General features: G+C 48.8%; 1 protein-coding gene across 1 annotated transcript; it reads left to right on the top strand.

Annotated features, from left to right (window-relative positions):
* The first annotated feature begins 53 nt into the window (after positions 1–53).
* On the top strand, positions 54–14,902 carry LOC149853686 (uncharacterized). Its single transcript, XM_090026654.1, has 9 exons — positions 54–352; positions 457–642; positions 2,105–2,296; positions 3,141–3,240; positions 4,115–4,197; positions 5,233–5,304; positions 12,333–12,542; positions 12,671–12,862; positions 13,193–14,902. Exons 1-9 carry the CDS (start codon positions 265–267, stop codon positions 13,282–13,284), a joined length of 1,215 nt encoding a protein of 404 aa, XP_089882780.1. The 5' UTR covers positions 54–264; the 3' UTR covers positions 13,285–14,902.

Raw genomic sequence — 14,902 nt, 5'->3', positions numbered from 1 at the left:
GGGCCGCCCCCAGGCGGGGCCGAGCCGCCGCCGCGGCCCAAGGGCTGGCCTCGCTCCGCACGAGCCAGAAGAAGTTCCCAAAACCGCGCCAGTTTCTCCCAAGAAGCAGCGAGGGAAACCCGAGCCCCCGCCCGCCCGGCTCTGGCGCCGGGAGCGAAGCACTCGGCGGCGCCGCGCTCCCGCCGCAAAGGGCCCCGCAGCGCGGCCGGGCGGGACCTGCCTGCGACGCCGGCTCCGCGCCGCGCCGTGCCGTGCCGTGCCGCCATGTGCGGCCGGCTCCGGCTCCGGCTCCGGCTCCGGCTCCGGGCGCTGGCGCTGCTGCTGCTGCCGCTGCTGCTGCCCGGCGCGGGCGGTGAGTGAGCGGGGCCGGGGGCCGGGGCCGGGGCCGGGGCCGGGGGCGGGGGTGGGGCCGGGGCCGGGGCCGCGCCGCTGCAACCGGCTCTGCTCCCGCCGCAGGTGCGTGCGGGCCCCCGCCCCCGCTGCGCGGCGCCCGGCCCGCCGGCCCCGCCGCCGCCAGCTACCCCGAGGGCGCCGACGTGACCTACGAGTGCGAGGCCGGGCTGCGCAAGGTGCCGGGGATGCTGCAGACGCGGCGCTGCCTGCGCGGCTCCGCCTGGTCCGCGCTGGAGCCCTTCTGCGCCCGTGAGTAGCGCCCGCCCGCGCCCCCGCCCCGCTGCTCTGCCCTGCCCTGCCCGGGCCCGCTGTCTCGCCGTCTCGCCTCGAGAAGAAAAGCCGCCCCTTCCTGCAGCCCCCCGCGCGGCAGGAGCCGGGGCGCCTGGGGAGTTTCTCCCCAAAAACTCCGCTCGGTGACAACATGGTTAGGGAACCCGAGCTGGACACACCCCTGAGGGAGGGGGGCACCTGCCCCCTCTGCCCACATGACGGGCATCACATCCCTGGGTGAGGGGCTTGGGCTCCCTGCAGAGCTGGGACCTGCCAGTCTGCCCAGCAACCAGGGATGCATTTCCAGCTGGTTGGCTGACAGCCAGCAGGTGCTGGCCTCCATTGGACCAGGTGAAGGAGGACACAGGGCTATCTATGTAAGTTAAGGACTGCACAGGAGGAGGGGGCAGCAGCCATGAGGAAGACTCAGAGAGAGAGAGAAGAGCTGGACCATCTGAAACTTGCTCTCTCTCTCAAAACTCACCATCAAGCAGCAGCCTGCCTCCAGAGGGACTCTCCACCTGCCTCTGGACGATACTTGTGAGTGAGCGGCCCGAGATCTAACCAGATATGTAGCTGGCAGTAACTCAGATGCGTGATCACAGGATACCCAGCCATGCCAATTTGCTCTATGGGATTTCCTTGATACTGCTCTACCCTGTACCCTATTCCAACCCTACCCCTTGCAACCACTGAAGTTCTCCTTTGTACCTAGCGTGGGAGACTTATTGGGAGTGGGTCTAGATTATGCCTCAGGGTCCCCTTGGTTCAGCTGACTAAGGGAAACCACTACTTGTCCTTCTGACTGCAGGAAGCATCCCAAGTGCTTGAAGTGAATCAAGCACCCTCAAGGGCTACTAGGCCTGTGTTTCCCAGGGGGCACAAAGCCAGAATCAAGCCCAGCCCTGGCTGGTGGCAGAGGAAGCCCAGGCTAGTGGGTGTGCTCCAGGAAGCGGGTCATCCAGATGTGAGGCGCCCCCAGGGGGGCACTCGGAGCCTGGAAGGTCTGGCGCAGTGAGGTGCATGGCTCATGCAAGGAGCACCCCCAACTGGCCTGCCACAGTGCCATTGCCTGATGGACCGTGGTGTGACATTCCCTGATGATCCCGCCATCTCTTCTTACCAGACTTGTCCCTGAACCCTTGCAGCTAGCGGCGTGGTTCTTCATCAGCCCCGTTTTCGGTATGATGTAGTTGTGGGTCACGCAAGGCAGGACGTGGGCTGCTGCGGTGCCCCTGCTGTCCCTGTGGCAGGTCGGGGTGTGAGGTCGGTGCGGATTCTGGATGGCAAAGGATGGTTCATCTAGTCACCAGGAGGTGGAACGAGGTGACTTCGGCGGTCCCTCTGTCACTTCAGGTCCATGGTAGAAGGCTAAAAAATGGAGCTTGTGTTTAATCCCTGGCTCTGTTGCTATTTCTCTGCCTGTCATCTTTGTTCCTAGGAAGCTGCAGTGACCCAGTGAGGTCCAGGTTTGCTCAGCTGTCACACGAGGACGCGACAAAGAGTTTCTACCCTGTTGGGAGCACCGTGCGTTACGTCTGTCGCTCCGCGTACGAGAATGTCAGTGAAACACACCCAACCAGCACTTGTCTTGAAAACCTAGCCTGGTCAGATATCCCCGAGTTGTGTAAAAGTGAGTGGTGTCTTTCCTGCTTCTTCCTATGGATGCAGTAACCAACCTGGAGCAGACAGGAGAGTGTTGGGGAGGTGGCTGCGGCCGATCTGTCAGCATTAACTTCTGTGACTTTCAGGTTGAAACATCTTTTAGTCCGTTGATTTCAAATTCCTTCTGAGCTGAAATGAGGGAGTGAACAGCGGACTCCCTCACGGTTGGGCAGTGGTCGCTGCTGTGCATCAGTGGTTCAGTGTGGGTGGTATTTCCAGTGCTTCTTCTATACTTGGAACAGAAATCACAAGCAATGCAGTAACTATTAGGTCGGGTTTTAAAATGCTTAGCATGATCTCAGCGCAGCCGGTGGGAGAATGAGACTACTCCTACGGTTTTCTTACGGTGTCAATATGCTGCATCTTCCAGTTGGTGCAAAGGTCTCTTCTAACGCAGGGTTACAGGACCTAGGGAAATGAAACCAGTTTTCAGTTTCCCTCCTTGAAAAAATGGGTTAAATTGTCCATTACAAGTTGCTACAAATGATTTCTGGTGCTGTCTTTAGGTGCAAGTGCACCTTGGCGCTCTTTCTTGTCTTGCCTATGGAGATGATACACTTCTGAGTGCTCGTTCTGGGGAAAAGTACCTGCTGCTTTTCCCAGGATCCGAGATAACATTGCAGGAGAATGTCAAGGTTGCAAAGGGGAGTCGGGCAATTAGAAATGGACACGGGTGTCTACGGTTAAGGAGGATGAAAAGAGAGGTGTAATACTCGAACTTAGGTGGTCTGAGGTTGTCGTGTTCTCTTGTAGGGGTGCGAGGGAGTTTTCCTTCCTTTTAACATGCTGATGCTAAGCTCGGTCTCTCCTAGGGAAATCTTGCGGTGCTCCAAAAGGACCAGAACACGGCAGAGCTGCAGTTGTAACAGGCTTTCTCTATGGTGACAGCGTGGAAATCACTTGTGACGCAGGGTGAGCCAAGCTGCGCCGTGTGAGTCGTGGGGCCGTCGCTGGGTAGAGCTGCTGGTCAGCACTGGAACAGGGAGAACGAGGAACCTGGTCTTCTATTTAAAGGAAAAAACTCTACTCAGAGCAGATGCTGGAAGCCTGTTGGCAAGGTCTGGTCTACCTGCTTGAAGAGTAAACATGTCTAAAAAGCAGTGGGCCAAACTAAAGATCCCCCAGACTAATTTAGAGAGCAAAAGGGATGGCTGTGGCATCGTGGGTTTTGCCTGATGCATGCAGACTGCTGTTGGAAAAACCTATGTAGCGTGCAAGCAGATTTGCTTGTACTTTCTTTCCGGGTGTAGTTTCCGATCTTCAGAATAACTGACTGAGCTCCTGGCTCGGAAGCCATAATGCAAGCGTGGGTGCCATGGCTTAAATGAACGTGTATGGTTTTATCAGCGTAGCATACCCCGAGTGGCTTGTGATTCTCCACCGGGGTGTCGCGGGGTGCCACACAGCGTTAGCACTGTTATGTGTGCCACGTGATTCACAAAATAAACCCAGCGCTTTCCAACGGGAATGCGTAGTCTTAAAACCTTTTTGACCCGTTATAATCTTTGTGAGTGCTTTGCACAGAAGAACCGCTCTATGTCTTTTCCAAGGGGTGCCTCGAGTCTACAAAGGTTAAGGTGTGAGGATTTTGAAAGACTGGCAGCAAAGTGAGAGCTCCTGCGTATCTGCCTTCTCTTGCTCTTGCTGTCCAGACAGATTGCCTTTGTGTACGTGGGAAAGACCTTGCTCACGAGAGAGTGTCTTTCTGCCAGCAAGTGATAGCTTTGCTATTAAGGGCCAACTGTAAGAACTTTTGTAGGAGCCCTTTCCCCCCTTGTTTCTTTAGGTACCAGTTAACTGGGCAGCGGCTCATCAGATGTCAGTTGAAAGGAGATCAAGTTGCATGGACTGATCTTCCAACTTGCCAACGTAAGGATATCCTCTGCTCTTGGGAAGACCGGAGATGTGCAGCAGAATAACTCTGCTGAAGAGCTTCTCTTGACAGTGTCCAAAGGAGGAGGATTTTGTAGAGGTTTTGGAGAGGGGCCAGGCATGACGAGACCTTGTAATGTTTCATCCCTCTGACTACCCACCTGGGGAAGCTTTTCATCACAGGGAGTTCCCCCTCCTTATCCGGACACCTCTTGACCAACTCTTGCTCTCTTCCAATGCAGCGTGCATGTTTGGTGGCCATTATATCAGCCAGATTTTACTGAAAGATAGGTCCTCGTGACAGGCCCTCTCCCCCCAAAAACTGTATTTCATCATGACAAAGTAATCCTTAGATCCTCAGCAAGATTTTTGCCTAGGATATTAATTTTGTTCAGCACACCTCCTGGATTTCTTCAAGCTCTTCTTCCTGTTAACAGCTGCTAGGGCTGTTAGTCGTAGTGGAAGAGAAGCAAAGGCTGGTCTGCTTTTCCTATCCACGTGGGTCTCGGATGATGTCAATACTTGCTACCACGCGGTGAACCAGGGCACTTCAGGCTGTGTTGAAGCACAGTTTGTTAAGAGACATGTCTTACCACTTCCTTTGTTCACCTCTCCAGTGCTGGAGGTGGTTAGAACAGCTGCCCGCAGTGTTGTTCCCCTTTTCACCTCTTGCTGCTCCTAGTGGAGCCCTCCAGCTTCAGCAGAGCCCTTGGTCAGTGACTTTCCAAATGGGATTCTCCCTCCTTCCCCTTTCCTGGTAAGAGCAGCATGTGTCCATCTCCAGCAGTGCCATATTTATGGGCTATCGCTGCAAGGGAGAGTTTGATCTTGCATGGTATGTGTGCTCAATGCCTGGAATCTCCCTGAATAACCCATACCAAAGAGCCAAGGGTACGGTAGAGTAGGTTACCCGATGGTCTTTTCCCATGCTAAAAAAAAAAAGAGAGAACCTGTGACCTAACAGGTGTGGGATATAGCCTGGGGAGTGATGTACTGCCGTGTTCATGGCTGCTTTTTCTCTCTCTCAAGCAGTCATGGCAACACCACCGACTACTCCCAAGAGCGACCCCCCAGGACGAGCAGACACGGCTGTTAATTCCACAGGTAAAAAAAGAATCGCCTGTTGCTTAAAGTTTGGAGGTCGGGGTTGTCGGTATGTCACCAGACGGCAAGACAATGGGACGGACAAGTTATGCTTTTATAGCGCAGAGAGAAGTGGCCGTCACTGTATTTTCATATATCGATATGTGTTTTTGAATTTTCTGGATTTAATAAGCACACCATCCCCAGGGTAAGATGCTGCAATTTACTATGCACTGCCCTTATGTAACATCAGCCTTCACATAGTTATTGACTCAGAATATAATGGAAAACTGAGGTTGTGAATGATTTTACAGTTACGCTGGCATTATGTGTTCCAACATTTTTGGGCCTCTCTGACTGCTCCTATCCTGGGATAAGTGGAGCTAACTGCTGTAAGTCTAAACCAATGTCAGTTTGAAAGTTGCAGTATTTTAGCTCCCTTAAACACAGGGGCAGACAGATGTAACAGTTTAGTTGAAATAGCTGCTGCATGTTTCTGAGCTACAAGTACTGTGTCGGAGACAAAGCACTGGACTCAAAGACCCTTGATCTGCTTATTTCTAACACGCATTAATGCTAATATTACCTGTAGCAGGATGGGACCCTAGGGTCGCTGTGCTCTCCCGTTGGGTGCCCTCCGTACCATGCCAAGCGTTCTCTAAGCAGCCCTCGGAATCTCGCCTGCCACGTCTTTGGTGTTAGGTATTTATTGTAGGGAGGCTGCCCTTCGTTCCCTCGGCTACGGTTTCCTGCTATGCGCCTGACCCACCTCGGTCTCCCTGGCACTCGAGTGCTCTACGGCCCTGCCTTGCTCCGCGTCCTGTTGACGCTCTGTCCTTTCACAGTCTCATCTTACTTGGGCTCTCTGGAGTCCCACCTCACGGCATTCAAACGGTTGCTGCCCCTCTCTCTCTCTCTGCGGCCTCTCGCTGCCCTCTCACTGGGGCTTCTTGCTCACCCTGAGCCTCACTGACACTCAGGTTCTCCACGACCTTGTTCTGCCTTCTGGGGTACTCAGGGTCAGCCCTCTCCCAATACTGTGCCTTTGCCTTGGCTCTCAGGGATGACACCTCCCCCTCTGCCGCGCCCTTACGGATACTCTGGGTCAGTGCCCTCCTGCCCTGTCTTTTCTGGCAGTCTGGGAGGCGCACTCCCTCTGCTGCGCCCTTTTTGGCTTCACGGGCACTGCCCGCTCTCTCTCGGGGCCTCACACTGCACCTCACAGTGCTCAAACGGTCGCTGCCCCTCTCTCTCTGGGGCTTCTTGCACTGCCCACTCTCTGGGGCTGGGGCTCCCACACTGTTGTGGTTCCCCTATGAGGCTTCTTCCATCCTCTTATAGCCTCACCCGGTCCTCCAGTGTAACAACAACTAAAACACAAGCCAATCAGTTATAACACAAATCTATGCCTCGTGGCTAAAATGTCCTCCAAACCACACCGCAGGTGATCCATCTCTCACCTGTGTCACTAGCTGCTTGCACATCCAGGCCTTTTCCCTTTCACACATTCAGGGCCGAGCTGCTTCCTCCTTGGCCGCAGGCTGCCCACTCCCTGGGCTTTGGCCTGTGATTTATGTCTGAGCCAGGCCCTGCCCGCTTCCATTCAGCTGACCAAACAGGTGTGTGTCCACTACTCCGGCTTTCCCAGTAGCAGGTATCTTACCCTTACCCTGCTACGTTACCCTTATTCTCTGCAAGGGAAATCATGTGGTCCTCCAAGGGAACTACCCAATGGCAGAGCTGTTGTTAAAACAGATTATTTGTTCGGTGCAAAAGTAAACCTCTTCTGCAAGGATGGGTAAGTGTTGGACTTTGGCTTTAAATAGCAGAGTTCTGGTCTACAAACTGCTGGCAGTCTCTGGATAATAAGGCCTGGCCTGACTTCAGAAATATAGCACCCTGGAATCAACAGGAATAGGTTGGGTCCTTGCTTGGAAGCAGACTCTTTAAGCCAAGGTTAGCAGAGTATAATGTATGATTCCACCGTCTCATCTGGATGTTAAATTGGGGTGGGAAGGAAGAAAGCCCAGCTGTGGGAATGGATGGGTAATAAGGATGTAGTGATGTAATAAAGACCTGCCCAAGCCTGAATGTCCCATGATTTATACAGCATAACAGTTTCTATAGCAGCAGCACAAAACAGAATGATTTTGTATGAATAGTATTTCATTTGTCTGCTCTAAATGTAAATGATCCATTTGTAGCTGCGTCGAGTAGGATTGGCCTGTGGCATGAATCCAGAGTGAGGTGTGAACTCGGGCTTCTTTCATTTTGCATCCACCATAGTTTGGGATAGTCCCAAGTCACTATTTAATCGCATCTTGTAGCCTTCCTTGTTACAAGTATGACGCCCAGTTCAGCTGCAGCTGGGGTACAGCTATAGGAAGGTGTGGTCACAGCCCCTATTCCCCTGGCCTTCAGTGGGAGGAACCTGTTCTTGTGGAAATCTTTATGGGATGCTTTAAAGCTTGCAGTGTCATCCTCGAGTGCAGTTCAGTTGCAGATGCCGTGTTATCTGAAACCACAATTGGCACAAATATTTTAAAACTTTTATACATCATGATGTCATCTGGCTTGGCTTATTTTTTTGTCCTCTTGTAAAGTAAACCTAGACAAATCCATCATGAAAAAATGAGTGTACTCCTTCCTGGGATTTCTGCAGGGAAGGAGTATTGCTTGAAGATCTACTCACATTTACTGGCAGCTTTTTTTAAAAATAGAAAATTAAAGCTACAAAAACTCTTCTATGAACCACATATTCCATCTGTTTGTAACTTGGCTCTCGCATTGTGTGCATGGTTTTAATCAGGGCATAGGCCTTCCTTAAGGATCCTGAGCTGCCCAATTAATATTCTAGTTTTTTGATTCAAAGTAAAATGATTTCTTTATCTTTGGAATCCATCTCTTTCCCATTATACATTGTGCCGCACCACGCCTCCCCCCGCCCCACTGTAAGGAGTGTGTTTTGGCTGCTGTCCTTCGAGTCCCATCAAAAAAAGCCATTTTCCAAATAATTCCCTTGGTCCACTGTGGGGAAGTAGCACCATGTCTCACCCCTGTTGCATCAAGCATGTACATCAGGGGAAAAACACTCGGCGGGTCCAAGGATCCCAAGCCGAGAAGAAGATGGAGCTGCTAATATTGTCAACAAAAGCAACGTTGGACGTCTCAGTGGGTGGCTAGAAGGCAAAGCAGGCCTTGTCCAGACCAAACAATGGCAGTTTTCAGGAGCTGCTTTTGGTCAGTTTTGGTGCCTTTTCAGGGGCCATTGGATTGCCTGACAGTTTGCTGCCCTTGCAAAAGCACTGCCCCAAGTGAAAGCCGACTTGTGTCTGTTCTTTGCTGACTTGTGTCTGTTCTCAAATATTTGTCCCTTCCTCAGTAACTAGTTACTCAGAATTGTGTCAAGCAACCATTGGCTTTGTTCACCTTGGATAACGGAGTGGGATGCACTTTCATTGAGCTGCACGCGAGTTTCTGGAGTCCGCAGTCACATGAATAGCGTTGCCTGGGCCTGGGAAACAACAACAGGCTATTGTTCTGGTTAGGCTTTGTATGGGCCAAAAGATGCCGTGTAATTTTTTCAGACAAGTATATGTGTGACCAAAAAAAACTAGTTAAGAAACGTGATCATCTCTCTCCTTTTTCTTCTCCCCCCACCCAATCTAGGTATGAATATTGGGCAGTCATTTATCGACTGCACGTTAAAGGGAGACAAAGTTGAGTGGAGCAAACTTCCAGTTTGCCAATGTCAGACTAAGCAAGACATTAGTTTTATGTTAAAATTATGCAGAATGCAATAAGAAATCTCTCTTCCCTGTTTATTTGCCTCTTTCTCTTTGTTCCTCTGACAGTCTGTGGAAGGTTTGTCTGTCAGGCTGTAGCTGTAAGATATGCTCTAACTTAAGTATCTGGCTGCTAGGCTGTTTCCAGCAGCTCTGACCATTGTCCCCAGAGTGCCCAGATCAAGAAGCTTTCCCTCCCTCTACCTGGCCGTAGGGAGGTTTTTGCTGTGATGACACATCTCAGGATTCATAGATCACAGGGCTAAAACCTGCCTGTCCATTGATAATTGGGGGGGGTGACACAGCACTTCTAATGAAGCCTTCAAAAACTGAAGGAGCTAATCTTGTTCCAGATTGTGCTAAAATAGTGTTAGCTAAAACATGTTGTCTTTTCTGAGTATCTCAGAGAAGGTTTTACTACTTCACCCTTTTTTACTTCACTGTTAACTGACACTTTTATTCATGTTAATGCTGACCTTCTTTCCTTTCATAATTACTTCTTCTTCCATCCATTTTGTTGCCCAAGGGACCCAGGATAGCATGGGCTTAGAGCGCTTTACTTACAACTCCCCAGCAACTTACAGCCGCAACCCTGGTTTCAGTCTTATTGGAGTTGGCTTCACTCCTTGTAAAATTTAAAGATAAAACAAGCGGAGTCTGGAGTGGGACCCCTCCTGCATGTAGATGTGACTAATGTTACTTTTTAGTACTGTACCAGGTCTTTTTGTTCTGTACCAGATAAAAAAAATTCTAATTGATTCTAACTGACAGTTGAAGTGTAAGTTGTATAGCAAATTTTAGAAAAAAGACACTAACGAATCTTAATAGGCACCAATATCTGGCTCAGTCAGGAGTTTCCTTTCCTATCAGGCACGAATACTTTTAGCAGCTCTTTGTTCTCTTTATTCTCTTTGTCTAGTGAAAAGTGCACCTGTTGGAAATGGGTCAAAGGCAAAACTAAATTCAGGTAACTTGTATTCCTTGAAGTTCTGGTTTGCAGAATCTCGTTTCTACAACATCGCACTATTTGTTGTTCCCAGGATCTAATTTCTGTAATAAAGCCACTTGTATTTGCTCACGTGGCAGTACTGTAGCATAATTTCAGGGGAGAACTTGTTTGACCATCTGCCTCTTAGTCCCAAGCGCTAGCGAGCATTGCACTAGCTTCCCTCTGCTAGCACGATAGCTTTGTGAGCAGCATGTTCTGAGATGAATGTTGGATGAAGAGTTGAGGATGGGGTTAACTGCTCCTAGCCAGGGTCTGTAAGATGTTGAGAGCTTAAGTAAATGGGTTCAGACCTGTGAAAGCTCTGGAAGGGTACAGACAGGAGACGCAAGAACAGAGAAGGACTTCACTGATGGACACGTCCTGGACTGGAGACAGTTGGATCCAGTGAAGCCAATACAGCTCGGATAGTTTCACATATGCTGAGAACCTGTCTCTGCTGTGGAAAGCATTAGAGAAGAATGGCATACAAGACATTTTGACGTGCCTTCCGCTTTTTATAGGCACTCAAAAATGAGTTGTCATAGGAAGATTCCTTTACACAAAGATCGTGAATTCCCTCTTGAAGATGTATCAGGCCTGTAAGCGTTGTACGGGTACTGCGGATGTCGTGGTTGCTAACTGGAGCTTAGCCTCGGTGTTCTTCCTTACTCGCTTGCCGTGCCGTGATGGAAAAATAGGTATATTGAGGAAAAACCCAGAGCTTGGGAGGTCTTCTCCCTAACATGCCTGGGGTACTGACCAGGCTTTCTTTGCAGAGCTCCCACCTCCCCTTGACCCTGTCCTGACCACACCTGTGATGTCCCGGATTTGATGTTGGGCCGGGCACTCCTTCACTCTCTCTTCTTCTGATGGCTCTTGCCATGGTTACGAGTGCTCCCCTGTCCTTTTTCTGTGCTGTCTTGATTTGTTTCCAGTGGGATGGCATTCCTTTCACAGCCCTCTGTATGAGTTAAGCAAGAGTCAGCCAGCAGCCACCCCTTCCTGGCTGGCCCTTAGTTAGAGAGGCTGGGACCCCGAGGAGATTTCTCGCAGCTTAGGCAGTGGCCTGCTGCCTTGCAGTTTGTTGCAGAGTCTCCCTTCCTGGGTTCACACGGATGGAGGTGGAGGGAATTTATCTTCCTCCCCATTGCTCCTCGCTATGGCTTCTCCTGCCCTCTGTCATGCAGGTCAAGCCCTTCCCCAGCTCCGCGGTCCCTCTGGCCATCACTCACCTGTTACTCCTGGATGTCGCCAGTTCTCCTCAATTCCCAAGAAGTACCTGCATCTTCGGAGTTGCTCTGCTTGCCAGTCCGGTCTCGCCTTTCACTGCAGCTCCATTCTCTCCAGCTGGTCCCTGCCCTGGCGGCAACCTGTCTCCTCTCCCCACGTCCCTTTGACCTTCTGGCTCCTCTGCCTGGAGTAAACCTGCCCTGGCCCTACTCCCACATGGGCCCTGCCAGAGTCTGAGCAGGACTTCCTTGGGATCAGCTGAGTTCCCAGTGCTTCACATGGTCCTGCTTTTCCTGATGTGGTCCAGCTGTGGGCAACTTTTCTTTACTCCAGGTGGCATGTCCCTTTTCCCCCTGTAACAGGCACCATATCAGGTGCCCTGTTACAATACCTATTTTGGTTTAACCTTGGTTAAAGTCTAATCAACAGTAAAAGTGTATGTCATTTGAAATAATGAAAAGGTTAAGCGAGGTGGGAAAAAGCATACAGTATAACAATGTGTACCTTTGCAGCTTTCTGTAAAATATGCAACAGGTGGGTACTTATTTTTTGGCCTGCTCAGGAAGAGATGGTTTCTTCTACTCTCTTAGAAGCATCCTATGAAAGATATGAACAAAAATGCCTCTTATCCATACCTAGCACTCCTCTTCTCTTTTCTCTCATCCAAGAAGCTGTCCAGGCTTCCTTTGTCCATTTTTGACCATACATGCGGTTTCATGCTGCTCCATATGCTAGGAAGACTCCAGCTAAAGCTTACCAAGTTTCTTCCTTCCCTCCCTTCACAAAAATGTGAACGATGGATGAAATCTAATTGAAAACGTACATAAATCTCTGGGCTGCTGCTGCTGCATTGGGCTTGCTTGTCCCGCTAGACTTCTACATAAGCTGCTCACCCAGCTCTGTGGGCAAAGACATTCATTCGAAGGATCTAACAAGAGTTAGCAAACAAAGGGTGACTTGGTAATAGCTCCTGTTTGCCCAATGCAAAAAGAAACGAATTTGTGTTTTTTAGACTACTTTTGGTTACAGCCACTATTTCATTTCAGGAACAACTGAAAATGAAGCTATCAAAAATCTGCCTGAGGAAGCGCATCCAAACGCCTTTAGACATTCTTTTTCTATATCTACCCATCGTGGGTCTAAGAAGTATGCTGGAAGTAGTATAAAACCCAGGTATTATCATAAGCCATTCCACATCCCATGGAAGTCATCCTACCCTGCTTTCTTAGGCCCCAGAAACAACCTGAAGAACAGAGGTGAGTCTTTCAATGTTGAAATTCAAGATTATCAAGTTAGGGTTCTGGCACCTAAAGGGCAGACCTGAACTTTGATATCAAACCTTATATTTTTCTCAAGTTTTTGTTTGTCGTGTGTGTTTCTTTAGTGCTAGGTAGCTGTGTTAGCCCATCGCCACGTCGGTTTGTTGCGCCATTGTACACGAATCGGATCGACTATCCTGCCGGGAGCAGTCGTACCTCTCACTGCCACCACGGTTACATGGGCATTTCTGGAATGTTGCCCAGTGCCACTTGCTTTCAAAATACAAGATGGTCAGAAGTCCCAATGCTCTGTGGAAGTGAGTGACCATTTTTTGCTTTGCTGTTTCAATTGCTCTGCAAGTCATCTTTGTGTGGTTAGGATCTTCCATTGTATGGCAGCTGGTCCAGAGTTCAGTCTTGGTTGCACTGATTTTCTGTGTTGCGCTTTAAGCAGATTGCTTTGTGGTTCATTGGATGTCTTTTTGCTCTTCTGAGAGAGAGGATAAATGGGAGCCTGAGAAACCCTTTGTAAACCCTGTCCAAACACCAGAGAATATCGTACTGTACCTTTCTAAATGCTAATGGGTTTCTTTTTCCATGGCAGCAACGTAAGGTTATCATTTAATGCTGATTTTATTCTATGTTAGAGAGATCATGGTCATCCAGGGGAACCAAAGCATGGCAGAGCTGCTGTTATAACCGCTTTCCGATTCGGTGCAAGAGTACGTATTACCCATGAAGAGGGATGAATGCTATACTCTGCTGAGAGGCTTCAAGCGACTGCTGACTCTGGAAATTGTAAGCATCAAAGCTGATTCATTAAAAAACTGGAGGCCTGACGAGGAATGCCCCTTAAACCGAACTTTCAAACTGAATTTGATCAAAGATGTGCCATGATCTTAACCTTCCACATTTCAGAAGACAGCAACCAGTTGCATCTCCTAAGTTTCAACAGGTTTCTGGATTTTGTACCCAGAGAAGCCCTGGTTCACTTAAATCTTGGCTGGATTGTGCCTAGAACTTAGGCTGTATAAAGAAGCCTTAAAATGGATGTAAGGAAGCATGTATTTTGCATGAAATGCCAAGCAAACAGAACAAATATTTACCCAACACAACGTTTGTGATTTCACTTGACTAGTAAATGTTTGTTCATCTCCATATTGACATTTCCTGTCCCTCTGGCTTCTGATCTGGCTCGTGGGATGCAGCAGACCTATGGAGAGCTTGTGCCTGTAGCTTTGCAACAACTTAGCTGAGACCGTGGCTTCTCTGTCACTGGAAGGCAGCAGCATACAGTACAACCAAAGAGAAAACAGATGAAGTTAGAAGTCACCCTGGAAAACCCTGCCTGGCTCCAATGAGAAATGATTTGGGAGTCAGATCCCAGTTGGTTCATCCATTCTGTCATTTTCCTTTCGATTCCTCCTGAACTGCTTGTGTATGTAAGGCATCAAGCGGTGTTCCTATAGGCATAGGTCATCCATGAAGTCCATTAGTTAACAGATATCCATGAAGTTTTTATATAACAGCTTTTTTTTTCTTTTATAGCTGCCTAGAATAGCTATTATCATTATAGTCAGCAATAAAACTATTTATTAAAATGTTTAGGGGCTTTTTAATAATAGGAAAAGTGAAACGGAAAAACGGCAAGGCATTTAGGTCAAATGTTTGTCTCTAACCAGCTGTAGGAACCCAGTGTAGAATAAATTCTGCAATTTCTTAGATGGTCTAATAAAAGGTATCATCTCTGAACCAAGAGTGCTAGAGTTTTGCATTTCTTTCAGTGTAGAATAAATTAATTTCTCTGACCAAAATATTTATTTGGCCAGCACTGCCACCTGCAGGTTTGTCTGTTCAGAGAGACAGATTCTTACTTGATCTGTCAACTGGGTTTCGATTTTTTTTTTTTTCCTTGGGTGGGGTGGAGCGCAGATTTATTTCTTATTAAAGGGATATAATCAACTAGAAATCTGATCTCTGTGTATATAAAAAGTAAAATAGTCTTAGCTGCAGCAAATGTTCTAGCACTGAACTCTGAGATTTTCCCCCTTAAGTGTAAGTGTTTCTCCCTCTCTCTTCCTTCTGTAAGGTGAAAACCATACAAAGAGGAGACTAAATATATTTAGAGTAAATGGATGAGGTCGCAAATTGTGTACTTTTTCACCTTTTTGTAAAATATCTTTAAAGGTCACATAGAAAAGAAATGACATTTTAAAAATGTTGCTGCTGCTTTTAATCTTAATAAAGTCCCTTTAGATTTTTTTCCAGTTTTTTTCTGTTTCATGCTTTGCTTTAGATAGTCCGTCATAGTCAGCTACTTGTCCTATGCAAACAATGCTGTTTTGACTTCTTTGTCT

This window comes from Crocodylus siamensis, chromosome 13 (assembly GCF_052110815.1).
Source record: "Crocodylus siamensis isolate JL-2025a chromosome 13, ASM5211081v1, whole genome shotgun sequence".
NCBI lineage: Eukaryota > Metazoa > Chordata > Crocodylia > Crocodylidae > Crocodylus > Crocodylus siamensis.
The sequence above is the reverse complement of the archived record's forward strand: the minus strand, read 5'-3'. Positions and strand labels throughout refer to the sequence as shown.

Coding starts and splice junctions, on each gene's coding strand:
- LOC149853686 (XM_090026654.1), top strand. CDS start 265: ATGTGCGGCCGGCTCCGGCTCCGGCTCCGGCTCCGGCTCCGGGCGCTG. Junction 5,305..12,332: donor CACGGCTGTTAATTCCACAG/GTAAAAAAAGAA, acceptor ATTTCATTTCAG/GAACAACTGAAAATGAAGCT. Junction 12,543..12,670: donor AAACAACCTGAAGAACAGAG/GTGAGTCTTTCA, acceptor GTGTTTCTTTAG/TGCTAGGTAGCTGTGTTAGC.